At 38.4% G+C, this 14,181-nt stretch overlaps 1 protein-coding gene and 2 pseudogenes across 5 annotated transcripts in view; 2 read left to right on the forward strand and 1 right to left on the reverse strand.

The window, feature by feature from the left end:
* Nucleotides 1-14,181, forward strand: part of LOC149037961 (DNA-directed RNA polymerases I, II, and III subunit RPABC2-like) — a 112,676-nt gene that overhangs the window by 97,726 nt on the left and 769 nt on the right. For 2 of the 3 annotated variants that reach the window (XM_089186716.1, XM_089186717.1), the window contains exon 5: nucleotides 12,930-13,001. In XM_089186716.1, coding sequence (XP_089042842.1) covers nucleotides 12,930-13,001 — 72 coding nt within the window. Of the gene's footprint in view, nucleotides 1-12,929; nucleotides 13,002-13,581; nucleotides 13,797-14,181 lie in introns of those variants that run through there. The other variant, XM_089186715.1, reaches the window with a different exon arrangement.
* Nucleotides 471-5,755, forward strand: LOC149037970 (uncharacterized; annotated as a pseudogene). Its single transcript, XR_016180870.1, has 2 exons — nucleotides 471-1,351; nucleotides 1,872-5,755. The product of XR_016180870.1 is annotated as an uncharacterized LOC149037970 (transcript).
* LOC149037971 (RNA 3'-terminal phosphate cyclase-like protein) lies at nucleotides 5,749-11,133 on the reverse strand (annotated as a pseudogene). Its single transcript, XR_016180873.1, has 9 exons — nucleotides 10,911-11,133; nucleotides 10,700-10,771; nucleotides 10,147-10,322; nucleotides 9,621-9,695; nucleotides 8,819-8,943; nucleotides 8,223-8,348; nucleotides 7,315-7,471; nucleotides 6,945-7,048; nucleotides 5,749-6,038 (listed from the first exon to the last, which is right to left on the reverse strand). The product of XR_016180873.1 is annotated as an RNA 3'-terminal phosphate cyclase-like protein (transcript).

The following is a 14,181-nucleotide window of genomic DNA, read 5'->3' on the forward strand; positions in this document are numbered from 1 at the left end:
ATCAATAAAGTGGAGTTGAGGTTTGAGAAAAACTAGGTTTTGACGCTATACCAAGCTTATTGAAGTGAATTTTTTGAAGGACTTTAAGTTCTAAGATGCACATTCATCCTATAGCGTCACAATCTTCGATTTCTCGGTTTCCGCATTGTAATAAGATACAATTGTTTCGGTTGAACCTCGAGGGAGAAATCTTTTAGTTTCAATTACAAAGTGCTGGGACTTGGCATCCAAACAGAAAGCAGATTCAAAGCGTAAATCTTTATTCTAACTAGAGATGAGTTTTCACTTTTTCTCAAGTCAATTTAGCGGTGTAGCCACTTTCCGTACCCATGCCGTTATGCGCAATTGATAGAGCCAGTGCACATGTGCGATTAAGTATTTATTAAAACGAGAATAGCATGACGAAAGAATATTTTACCTTTTCCTCTCACATATATCAATCGCTGTTTAATTTCACATAATATGTATCTATGCTTGAACAAATTGAATCTTTCTCAGGATTTAGGTCGAGGATAGCTGTCTCCAGTGCTAATGCCGAGAATGGCTTTACAGCCTTTTACAAACGAGCAGCTGAATTACTTCAAATTTGCCTCAGTTGTAGTTAATGAGTTCGCCATTGCTTTGCGTCAGACGTTCAAATCCATGTGGGACAATAGATTTGGACATCGTCCCGGATATCAACTGTGGGATAACTCCACGGTAGTAAGAAATTTGTTTCTCGCTGAAGAAGGTGGAAAAAGCAAAGTTCCCACACACATCTCCTATGAAGAATGGGATTGTACCGCCCTGTTCCAGGCCACCATCTATGCAAGGTCCTTCGCTAAGCCAGATAGCAAAGGTTATTACAAGACACTCAGTGAAATGTACGTAAGGCACCATAAAGTACCTCCCGGAAAGTTCCATCCATCTGTTGTGAGTCCAAGTGGAAATACCGCCGAAACCTTTGCTCTTGCGATTGATCAGCTTCGACTTTTACGAAACTCCCTTTGTCACGCAGACAGGTCAGAGATTGATAAACCAACCTTTGACCAATACGTGCAGCTCGCTAAAGAAGCATTCAAAGCTCTTGGAATCATAACAGATCCCATTGATGCCATCGGTGGACTGGCAGAGTCTGACTTTCCCACCAAAGAAGTTCGCAGATTGGAAGAAAGTCTTAGACAGGAGACCAGATCATACATCGAGTGTCTCGAAGAACTAAGATCAGGTGTCGAGTGTCTCGAAGAAGTGAAATCAGGTGTCGACAAATTAATAGCACAGGGGAATGCGATAAAAGAAAAAGTTGATGACCTCGCTTTGTTGAAGGGAGAAATAGATGATTTGAAACTAAACATGGATGAAGATCAAACAGGTATAAACTGATTAAAAGCTTTACAGAATTTTTTGATTAACAACAAATTAAGATGTAATATGGCAGTCTTATAACCATTAGTTTGGCAGGGAGGAACTGAAAAGAAATAGCAGCGTTTCTGCTCTTTACTCTAGTAATAATAGTTCAACGGGGTAACTTCCAGTTTTAGCAAAAGTGCTTCGTACATGTCTTGAAAATCCTGTCTTCTTCCCTAAGATGAATTTATTCTATAATCAGAATACCACCTGAAACAATCTGTTATCTTTTATCTCAAAACGATTTGTTTAAGAAGTAAGCCGCAGCCACTATATTTACCGGCATCGTGACTCTTGTGGGATGTTGTTAAGATTACAACCTCACGGAAACAGCAAGAAGCTCATGATTAAAGCTGTGTCCCTAAAACATGATTTCCATATTTTTAATGGCACAGTAAAATGTACTATTTATTATCATCGTTATTTTTCTCTTCAAACTACCGACATGAGCTCTTTCATAATTGCATCAATTTGCTTCTTTTAAGATTCAAAGCCATTCCTTCCACCATCAAATCTTCCTTCAAAGGTTCCACACTTCACTGGCCGTCAGAGAGAATGTGAAGACATCAGCAGTCACTTAACTTCCAAACGTTCCCGGATCGTGTCGGTATGGGGCTCGCCTGGTTTTGGTAAGACTTCTGTGGCAACTGAAGTCGGACATCGACTTCAAACTGATGGACTTCTGGTATACTTCTTCTCCATGAGAAGGCTTCTTTCAAAGGCCGATCTGACCACGCAGCTTCTGAGCTTCTTTAGAAGACACTCCACAAGAGATCAAATTCCTCAGCAGATGTCCATAGAAGAAGAACTTTTTCTTTTCCTAAGAGACATTTCAGGTGAATTTGTGATGATTCTTGACAATGCCGATGAATTACTCGAAAGTGGAGCACCGAATGTGAAGGAGGATTTCATCAACCTTCTGGAAGTCATTCTTAGTCAATTCAAGAATTTAACATTTCTTCTTACCACAAGGGAATCTCTTGAATTTATGAATGTGCATTTTGAAGGCCATCAAGCAGTAAGAATAGGGCCATTACACGAGTCCTTCTCTCAAACCTTAGTCGGCGGATTACTTCCTAAAGCGACCGCGTCTGACTGCTCGAAAATTGCGAAAATCTGCGGGTTCGTACCTTTGGCCATGAAACTGTTGTGTTCTTCCATTACTGAAGATAATGCTCAGCCGAGTCAATTTTTAGATACCTTCAAGGAATCAATAGAAAGTAGCCTTTTCGAGCTGTTGGACAATCCTGATTATCCAAGCTATCTGCGATTAAAGTTCCTATTTGAATCCTCTTTTCAGAGACTCTCTTTATCTGAAAAAGAAGCGTTGGCATCACTTAGTGTTCTTTCTGGAGATTTTAACCACTCAGTTGCTGCAGCTGTCATGGGTGTAAAAACAACTCTGGAGGCCAAGAAAATCTTGCATAGGCTTCGGAGAAAGTCTTTCCTCGACTCTAGCTTCAAACCTGAGTCATTTTCGATGCATAAGTTGATTCTGTCGTTTGCAAGAGGAAGAGGTCAAGATGAAATGAAAGAAACCATGCTGAACGCCAAAGCACGTTTGTCTGCATTTTACGTCTCTCTTTTCGAGAAGCTAAATAAACAGTTTTTGACAGGACAATCCATGCAAGCATTTATTTATTTCTATGAAGAGAGGCAGAATATTATTCAGAGTCTTATGGAGAGCTGCACTGATCCTAAGACATGTGACGTTGCATTTGGTGTCCTGACAAAGGCGGAAATCTTTCTAGATTCCCTTTTCTGGTGCGAGGGAAAAATTATCGACAAAATTTATGATCACGCAACTGAAAAAGCTCAGGCGTTTGGAAAGAGCGTGTTCTACAGTCAGTTACTGTTGTCCTTGGCATTCACCGAAGTGACTTGGGGGATACATGGAAGATCGATGACGCTGCTCTCTAAAGCCGAGGGCTTTTCTTTGTCGGTAGATGATAAAAGAAAAATCCTTTGTTATAAAGGCATCTGTCAACTGGTTTCAGGGAAAATAGATGACGGAGCTGAGAACTTACAAAAAGCTCTTTGCTTGGTGAGTGATAGCCCGGAACAGCGAATTCTCACAGTATTTGCACTGCAAATTCTTGTTACTTACTTTCTTTTCAAGAAAAAGAAAGCAACTTCTCTAGAGCTTTACACCACAGCCTTAAATGAATGCAGAGCATTGGGAGACACAAGTCTCCTTGTTATTCCTCCAGTGAATAACAAAGAATTGAGAATAATAGAGGCAGATATGCCAAAGGCAGATGTTACAACCACTCAACCACTTAGATTAGAAATGATATGCGTTGTTAGCAAAGCGACAGAAATGTTCTCTGATTATGAAACAAAGCAAGCAATAAGCAAATCTGTACTAAGGATGTCAAATGAAATAGATAAACAGATCCTCCCACATTCCATTGGTTCATGGACCTTCCAGCGCAACGTCAATTCGACACTTAAAAATGTACTGAATAATCCCGAGGAAGCAACAAAGTTGTGGGACACATGGATAAATTATCATAAAATGATCTTAAAACAAAGTGGAAAAGTCAATGCAGGAGATAAAGCTAAACCCAACAAACATCTTGATTTAAATTGGTATCAAGAAGGACTACTAAGAAGCTATTTGGACCGTGGCTGCGCTATTCATCAGATGCAAAACTATCCTGGTGCCATTCAGTCCTTTCAACTTGCCCTCGACATTGCAATAGGACTCTTCGGGGAAGAACACCCAGACACAGCTCAAAGTTACTTTTCTCTCGGAGAAACACAACATGCCTCAAGCGACTTCTCGTCAGCAGTTGCGTCTTTTCAGCGTGCTCTTAAAATTAGAACTAAACTCTTCGGGAAAGAACATCCAGATACAGCTCAGAGTTACTTTTCTCGCGGAGTAACCCAACATGCCTCAGGCGACTTTTTGTCAGCACTTCAGTCCAAACAGTGTGCTCTTGACATAAGAGTTAAACTCCTCGGGAAAGAACACCCAGATACAGCGAAGAGTTACTTGTCTCTCGGAAAAACCCAGTACGCCTCAGGCGACGTTTTGTCAGCCTTTCAGTCCAAACAGCGTGCTCTTGACATTAGAGTGAAACTGTTTGAAAAAGAACACCCAGAGGAAGCTAAGAGTTACTTTGACCTCGGAGTAGCACATCATGCCTCAGAAGACTTTTTGTCAGCACTTCAGTCCAAACAGCGTGCTCTTGACATAAGAGTGAAACTCTTTGGGGAAGAACACTCAGACACAGGTCAGAGTTACTTTTCTCTTGGAGTAACCCAACATGCCTTAGGCGACTTTTTGTCAGCACTTCAGTCCAAACAGCGTGCTCTTGACATAAGAGTTAAACTTTTTGGGGAGGAACACCCAGACACAGCTAAGAGTTACTTTGACCTCGGAGTAACACAACATGCCTCAGGCGACTTTTTGTCAGCACTTCAGTCCAAACAGCGAGCTCTTGAAATAAGAGTTAGACTCTTTGGGGAAGAACACCCAGACACAGCTAAAAGTTACCTTGACCTCGGTGTAACCCAACATGCTTTAGACGACTTTTTGTCAGCACTTAAGTCCAAACAGCGTGCTCTTGACATAAGAGTTAAACTCTTCGGGGAAGAACACCCAGACTCAGCTAAGAGTTACTTTTCTCTCGGAGTAACCCAACATGCCTTAGGCGACTTTTTGACAGCACTTTAGTCCAAACAGTGTGCTCTTGACATAAGAGTTAAACTTTTTGGGGAAGAACACCCAGACACAGCTAAGAGTTACTTTGACCTCGGTGTAACCCAACACGGCTTAGGCCACTTTTTGTCAGCACTTCAGTCCAAACAGCGTGCTCTTGACATAAGAGTTAAACTCTTCGGGGAAGAACACCCAGATACAGCTGAGTATTATTTCTCTCTCGGAGTAACCCAGTTTACCTCAGGCGACGTTTTGTCAGCACTTCAGTCTTTTCAGCGTGCCCTTGAAATCAGAATTAAACTCTTAGCGGAAGAAGAACCAAACAAAGCTTAGTGTTACTTTTCTCTCTTAGAAACACAACATGCTTTATGCGAATTCTTGTCAGGAGTTCAGTCTTTTCAGCGTGCTCTAGAGAGAGACGATAGTTACTTTACTCTCGAAGTAACCCAACATGCCCCACGCGACTTTTTGTCAGCACTTGAGTCCAAACAGCGTGCTCTTGACATTAGAGACTATTCGGGGAAAACACCCAGACACACCTCAGCGTTACGTTTATCTCGGAGAAACACAAAGTGCCTTAGGCAATTTCTTGTCAGCACTTCAGTTCGATGAGCGCGCTCTTATAGTTTTACAACTAAAATGAAAGATTTTTCGCTTCATTTCAACGTTTCATTGCAGAAACTCGATTAAAAACATTTCATGTCTCAATATGAGTTTATTTGAGATGAAGACAAGTTTACATTCACTCTATAATATGAAAAAATAAATAAATTCCCACAGAATCAAGGTCTCAATATCCCTGACTTCTCTGCTTTTTGTTTTTGTTTACACCATAGTCTTGTTAATGTTCGTGTATCCAGCCCCTACACATGATAACAAGATTTTATTCTTTCCTTCTGCTACACTGTTGTCATCATCACTCTGTTGTGCTTGTATTTTGAATATCACTCCAAAAAATTCTTTTAGATGCCTCAAAAATTGAGTGCTGTAAAAGAGTTGATGATAGTATTGAGAAAATTTTAAAAGAATTATTGAGTAGAAGGAAAACAATAACATTAATAATGAACCTTCCACCACCAAGCCGTCTCTCCCCTCCCTCCCCACTTACTTTTCTCCATTTCTCCTTCCTTCCAACACCTTCCTTTCTTCCTGTCTATCTCACCTCTCTTTCATCTCCTTCTATTCTCCATCATCTCCTTTTCTTCCTGTCTATCTCACCTCTCTTTCATCTCCTTCTATTCTCCATCATCTCCCTTTCTTCCTGTCTATCTCACCTCTCTTTCATCTCCTTCTATTCTCCATCATCTCCCTTTCTTCCCTCTCTTCCTATTATCCATTCGACCTTTCCTCTCTATCTGAGCTGCACTTGTCTTCATTTCCCATCATCCTCTACACCTCACCTCCCTGCCACCCTGTCCCTCTCCTTCTTCCTATCTCCCCTCTCTTCTTTATCTTTTCCTTCCTCATCATCTCCTCTCCTTCTCTCTTTCCCTCTCCATCCCTCTATCTTCCTCCATTTCCCCTCCCTCCCTCCCTGTCCTCCTCTAAATTTCTCTCCCTCCTCCTGCCCCCCTGCTAACTCATTCCCCTCCACTGTGCCCTCCATATACCCCATATAATGCTTCTATCCTCTCTCCATTCCCCCTCCCTCCCTGTCTCCTCCTTTGTGTCCTCCATCATACTCCCTAACACTGCCTCTTCCCACTTTTCAATCTCTCTGTTTCTCCTCCTTCTCCCTTCTCTCCTGTTGGCAATTGAATGAGAGCCAGACTGATGCCAAGCAGTTACAAAAATCTCTCCAAATAACACACAACAGATCATAACTCAAGCAAACAGAAAATTGTGTGAATTTATTTACTCTTTTCACTAAGAGACATTATCAACTACTTACGTATATGGAGTCAGTGGACCAGTGAGAATTTTAGAAACATCCCTTTGTCCCAGAATCATGTAAAGGAGAACAACACTCTGATGGCGAGAGTCAACACAGCCTCCCTATCAAAGGAGAAAGATAAATAATAATGGTGAGTCTTATTTCAGAATAAACAGCTATACTTTAATCATTGTTTTAAAAGCTAGTATGGATGTAAGCCTGATCACCAGCTGCCAAGAGTTCTTAATGAAGTGCATTTTGATTGAGTGTCGTACATCCAAAACTGAAAAGCAATCACAGTAGCCAACCAGAATAAAGGAACATATCATGAGCCAATGAAGGATCAAAGTATAAACAAGGAAACTGACCAAAGCAGGAAAAACCTTACCTTGTAAATTTCTTCAAGTAACATTTCAGCTGCCTGTTTGCCAAGATCCTCAGGGACAACTGGCTGACCCTCCCCTACTGGGGTGGATGACGTCTGAACACTTAGCATGGCACCAGTTGTTGATTCTGCAACTAATGAGATCCCAAACCCTGGTGACCTGGAGGAAGACATTTTTAATCATGATTATCATTAATCTGATGACTAATGGTGTACCATGCCTATGACAAAAGAACACTTTGCATCTCTGGTTTTAAGAGACTCTGAAAAGCTTGCTTATTGTAATGTCACCAGCACAACAGAAGTGCACTGACTCAGTTGCATTAGCAAATCTGGGTGCGAGATCTAGCAATTGCTATAACTTTGCCTTCTTGGATAAGACACCTTACTCTCACAGTTCCTCTCTCCGCTCAGGAGTATGAATGGGTACTGATAACTTCTTAAGTAAATCTAAAAAATGCCAAGGACAATTTACAAAGGACAGTCACCCCTTACAGGGGAGGGGGAGGAGTAGTAAAACTTCTTATAAATTTTGCCACTTTGGATATTAAGAAATATGGTTGTCATCTTCTTGTGAGCACAGAACAAAGAAAACATTCTGAGTCCCCATGAGGAATTGAACCTCAAACCTTCAGATTCCACACTCTCATGCTCTACTACTGAGCCACAGAGACTCTAAGGGCCCATTATGAATTTCATATATGACACATATCCTGCACTCTGCTAGGATCAGCAATGTTGATAGCACCACATTTTGTACATAGAAGAAGAAACATGTTAAGCTTTATGCTCAGTAAGGAAATATAGAGAGATAATTTTTTGTCTTGCTATGGATATTTACTGCATGAATTGTGGTGAAACATGCTGATTTTCTGGTAAAAAAGTTAAAGGTTTGTTGTAAAATGACATACTTTCCAGATTGACCTCCTTTGCAGTGATCTGTATAAATGTAGATATCGGACACAAACTGGTTCAATACACCACGGACTGCGTCAACCACCCTATTACAAATAGCTGGAGAAACTCTCATAGCATACCTGTTTAAGGTTTGGTTAAGGCAAATCAACTTTTTTCCAAAAAAAATAGTGGTCTATGTGTAATGGTCTCTGTAACAGCAAAAATATTATCACAAAAACTTTTATTGAGACAGCAGCAATACTAGTCGTAGAAGTAGTAGGTTGAAGCTAATTACATAAATTATTTAAGAGGACTGTGCCAAGAGCAACTTTTGGTAAACTGACTTAAAAAATGATAACACATAAAAGAAACTGGCTTTAAATACAAGAGGACTATGAAATAACACACAGTATGGAAATGTGAGAAAAGGTGTGCCTGACGAGGAAAAACGCTAACAAATTTAACAAAAAACACTTACAAGAAGGTATGAAATAGAATGAAATATTTGAGTCCATACGAATTACATGAAACATAATTAGCAAGCACTTTGATCTTGCAGTCCCTGTAATATAGCTATAACACTTATACCAAGGGGAAAAGTAAAGGATACGCAAGGCCTCTTATTCTTTTTATCTTGCCAGGATCTGTGAATTGTAATGGCCGCAAGTTTCTCCTCACGGGACAAGAGAATACCACCTCCCCTCCTCCCTCTGGAGGTGCTCCCCTTTTCACAATCTGTGACAAAAAAAGTCAATGAAATGATAAAACATTATTTCCTCACATTCTGAACAGCTATGTTGGAAAAATTGAAGAAATTGATTAAAATGGAAAGGAGTTCAAATCTTATGGGATTGTCTTAGACACCAACTTTGCCCCAATTCCATTGTTTTGGTAAAAAATTTGGCCCCTGTAATGTTTAGTAAGAATGATCTATTGAAGTCCTCTTTTCTCTACAAACCAGAAAAAAGTAATTTCACATTACTGTCTAAGTCAATATTAATTATTCATGTACTTCACCTTCTGTCTTCTTTTTTGATCTAAGCTGTTTTAGTTAAGTCTAGTTTAGTGAATAACTTTTAATCCTAAATTAAGGGGCACTATACCAGGTATCTAGATGTGCGCCTCTCCTCTCTTCTCTAACATTTAAATGTACATAATTAGAATTGCTTAGCTATTCTGGTGACCTTGTTGATTACATGACTTAAATTACTACTTCATGGAGTAGAGATATATTCAATCATGTTGAAAGGGGCAGCTGAGTCATATCATTTAACTTTCTTTCCAGCTAATTTCACTGATGGTACAATTAATGCACGACTCGATCTTTTGCATGTGTTAAAATCCAACTTGGAAAATCATTAATAATGATAATAGTAATGATAATTAAATTCATTAATGATAGCTAATGATACCTTCAAATCTAGCCCTTCATCAGCCACCACAAACTTCTTTACCAGAGGGAGAGTAACTGTTTTAATGATGTCAACCTAAAATAACATCATTCAGCCATCATCAAATTCTAGGAAAGGCACATTTCTCAGAAGTAATCTAATTATGCACCTTTATATGAGCTAGTTTTCCATCTTGTTTTTGTCTACGCTATTAGATATGTAGCAAGAGTTTTTACAAAACAGAGAGAAACTGGAAAAAAATCAACACAAATCAGAATTACACATTTGATCTTTTTTGTATTCACCTATAACTCTTTACAACAAAACATTTGCCATACTCTGATTCTCTATACATTTTCTTTGGTGATGACAAGAAAAATTTGTGTAACAATCAAAGCTTCTTATGTTGGTGATCGTTTCTGTTATTCTCATGACCTTCTTGAATTATACAGCAGTGTACTTTAAGGAGAAGTTAGAAGCTCATCACTCTGAGAGCTTAAAGGGTCAATTCTCCGCAATAAAAAATATGATATTATTTCTGGCTTACTGTTGGATCATGTCTGTCATTTGTTATTCCTTTCAGAGTAAGTCTGATAGGTTTCTTGCAAAATGGTGCCAGCAGTACCACTGCTTCTAGGTAATAACCAATGGATCTTTGAGGATTACAGTCATGGTCAATGGTTCCTCCAGTTAACAGGCCAGGTTTATAAAACAGCATTGTACCTTTGGAAAAGGAAACAAAATATCCAAACATAAGGGTAATATAGCTTTAATAATTTGGCCCCATTAGGAAGGGGGGGGTCCAGGTGTCCCCTATAGTATTAATGTTTGGCTTAAACATCCTGTATCCTGTTACTTCCTGTAGTTTCTATCCTAAAATTCAAGTTTACATCCCGGAATATAATTATATTTTAAATATCCCTTTAATTTTTTCTTTAAGTATCCCGTATCCCTACAATCTTTTAGCCAAATATTCCGTATCCCGATAACCCCTAATAGGACCTCTATCATGGAAATTACCTGGCCGGGCAGTGCTATCATTCATTAAAAACTTATAAAGAAATAACGAGAATTATCTGACAAATGAACTGAAGTCTTACCTGTTTCATTAATTTCTATTCGTGATCCGTTTGTTACCTTGTCCAGGAGCCGTATAAAACTTGCTTCAAAATCTTTAAAGGGTTACACAGACAGTAAAAATTCTCAAATTAGACAGCAAAACACGAAGCATATTTTATATAATTTTTTTATAGCTGAAGTTAGCGGCTGAAAAGGCTGTGATTTCTATAATCAGTTCAATGATGGACGCACCTTTCAGCCCAGGATCGTCTTCAACAGCTCTTATATTTTTTTTATTTTCACTGATTTACCGCTAAGCGTCGCCAAAACAAGTCTTTGTCGGAAAAAATTACAACCTTCGTATGTCAAATCAGCCGCCATGTTGAAAAACGCACGTGGGTGACCTTTCCACTTGTCATATATGATGTACTCTTACACTCTGGATTTTGCTGCTGGACCAGTAACTTTTTCGTTAAAATGGCGGACGACGATTTGGAAGGGTGAGTGGTAATGACATTCCAAATTAGCGAATCTTGAGATCTTTTCCGCAGTGATTCACTTGTACATAATTATATACCGAATTAATGTTTTGACGCATTTTATACATCGATCAAAGTCATTTCTTGTGGTAGTGGTTGATAATAGCGGAAACGAAGCAATCGTTGTCCAATTTACTTTTTCACAGCAGAAGTCGCGATGGAGAACTTTCTCGATTTTCTTCTAGGTATGACGATGACCTCGATGAGGTAGGAGAAGAAGACCACTTTGAAGATGTAGATGACTTAAAGGTAAGCTTTCTAGCCATTATTTTCTGAATAAGTTAATTTAGTGGATCTACTATTTTTAACTGAAATTTTTGAATTTTAGAGGCCGGGAACATGTCTTTTTTTAACAGGAAAAATAGTTCAACTGTTTAGATAACACTAGTTAAATCTTCTACCTCGTGTTGTACATCGATAGAGAAGTCAGACCCTGGCGGATTAGCGTGAAGTCTTTTACTATAATTTTGACAACGCACGTGTAATTTCGGTTACATGTGAGTGAAACAACACTTACAAATTATCATAATCAAGTTGGTGGAGATTTTTAGTTTGATATAGTAGCGATACTCTCAGAGAGGATATAAATGATTTTTTGGTAAAATTTCCGTACAGCTCCATACTATTGTAAAACAAATCTGTTTTCCCAGTCGAAATGTATTGTTTTTGTCACTGTTTTCTGTTTCCAAGAACTGAACGCATAATGTAGTATGGGGCTGTGCAGAAATTTTACCTCATCGTGCCCGGAATAATAATGTGTCATGACCAATCACATGTGTGATCAGGATATGTAGGCAAAATTAAATACTAGAGCACAAACTAATCAGTATTTACTGTGTGAATTTGAGATTTCTCACACCTGACTGATGGCTGGCTGCCATGTTTTCTTGGATAGATCAAATTTTATAAAGTAATATTCAGTCTGAAGTTCATGGTTTTCTGAGTCTCACAGTAATCAAGAGTGGTAAAATACTTCTTTGTTGCTATTGTCCTCTCCTGGTGGAGGTTGTATCTAATATCCTATCGTGTTTTTTTTTTTCAGCCAACAGAAGACACAGATAATATTGATATTTTACCCACAACAGGTATAGTTTACAATAATTTTTGAACAGTGTTCTATAAAATCTCAGTTAAATAAGGTAATCCATGAGAACAAAACCAAAAACTCCAGAAGTTGTGGCCACTTGGCCTCAAAGAGTTAACCATGTTAATTATAAGACACAGGATGAGGAAATGTTTCTTGCATTTCATTTTATTAAAGTAGGGAAGTTGCATGATCCTTCAAAGTTGCTACTACAACCCTTATAAGTGAACATTTATCAGTGAATATTGAATAATATTTAATAACAAGAGCTCTACAGATAAGATACTTGACCCTTTAACTCTCAGAAGTGATTAATATGTAACTTCTCCCTATAATATCGATACATTATTCAGCAAACAGGTAATGAGAATACTCAAACTCATCAGGTACAAGATATTATATTACCTTGATTGAACACCAAATTCTTGTAACCAATTTACAAGGAAATGTGTAGCAGCTAGAGGGGAGAATTAACAATCAGATCTTGGGAGTTAAAGGGTTAGTTAACTCAACAAATAAAGATTGTTAAAGACTTAATGGCAGGGATAGAGATCTTGAGTTATACCTTGGCTACAGACTATTTCAGTCCATTCTGGCAAGACCACAATTTTAGGAACTCAATTTTATCTGTTGTGTTTTGATAACCAGTATGGGTGCCCCTGATATGGTGGAACTTGAAGGTCAGACAGATCCTCTACAGATAGCCATGAAGGAACTCAAGTTAGAATTGTGATGAATTTTTTTTAACCCTTTAACTCCCAGAAGTGATTAACATAAAACTTCTCCCCACAATATCCATACATTCTTCAGCAAACAGGTAATGAGAATATTCAAACTTATCAGGTAGAAGGTGTTATCTTGATCTAGCACCAAGTTCTCATAACTTATTTACAAGGAAATGTGTAGCAGCTACAGGGGAGAATTAACAATCAGATCTTGGAAGTTAAAAGGTTAACAGAGTATTTAAGGTAAAACTTACAGCGTAAGAAGTTTAACAGCCAGTACCAAGTTGTCTCAGCAATGTAATCCAAAGAGAGTTTTTAATTATCTGTACTTAGATCTCTGTTTTGTGATAGTTGATGTGTGCTAAGCCAGAATAAACTACCACATGGAAATCAAGTGTTACTTCTCTATAGTGGGCAGCATAGCCAATGGGATTGCAGCATATCTGATATAATGCATGCAGATTTACAATATTATTCATTAGACTATATGATAACTGAACCTGGAAAAATAATTGCAGGAGCACATCAATTACAGAAGTTGTAGGCCTCTTAATTCTTTTTCAATATTATTTCAGAGCAACAAACATCCCCATTATTATTCAGCAATATCTTCCAGACAAAAGCCACAAAGACTGGGCAATAGATGAATTTATCATCACAGAATAAAACTGCATTGGCGGTAGTTTAGTTGTCAGCAGTTATTTTATGTTTTTGATGTGCTTCTTTGTTCATTTTATGTCCATAAACTAAAATTCTTCATTTTCCTTTTTTTTTTTTTTTTCACCTCACCCATGAGAGTTCTGTACATCTGCAAGGTTTTATATCAGGGTTACACTCAAGTGGAGGAACAAAATTTTCTGAGAGAAAAAAAAGTTCTTATGTAATCATGTACATCCAATATTCTGCTAATGTTGTGACATTTTACACGATTATTCGATGCCTGTGCAGTCAAACATTTAATGTTGATTCTTGTTCAAGTCCAGCCACTGAACATTAAAAATTTTGAATTTTTAAAAACTGTTTGGCATCCATTTTTTTTTTAACACATTTATTCCCAAGATCTTATCGTTAATTCTATCTTCTCGCTGCTACACATTTCCCTGTAAATTATTTGGGAGAATTTGATGTAAGATGGAGATAACAACTTCTACCTGATAAGTTTGAATTTTCTCACT

This window comes from Pocillopora damicornis, chromosome 11 (assembly GCF_964200805.1).
Source record: "Pocillopora damicornis chromosome 11, jaPocDami1.2, whole genome shotgun sequence".
Classification (NCBI taxonomy): Eukaryota; Metazoa; Cnidaria; class Anthozoa; order Scleractinia; family Pocilloporidae; genus Pocillopora; species Pocillopora damicornis.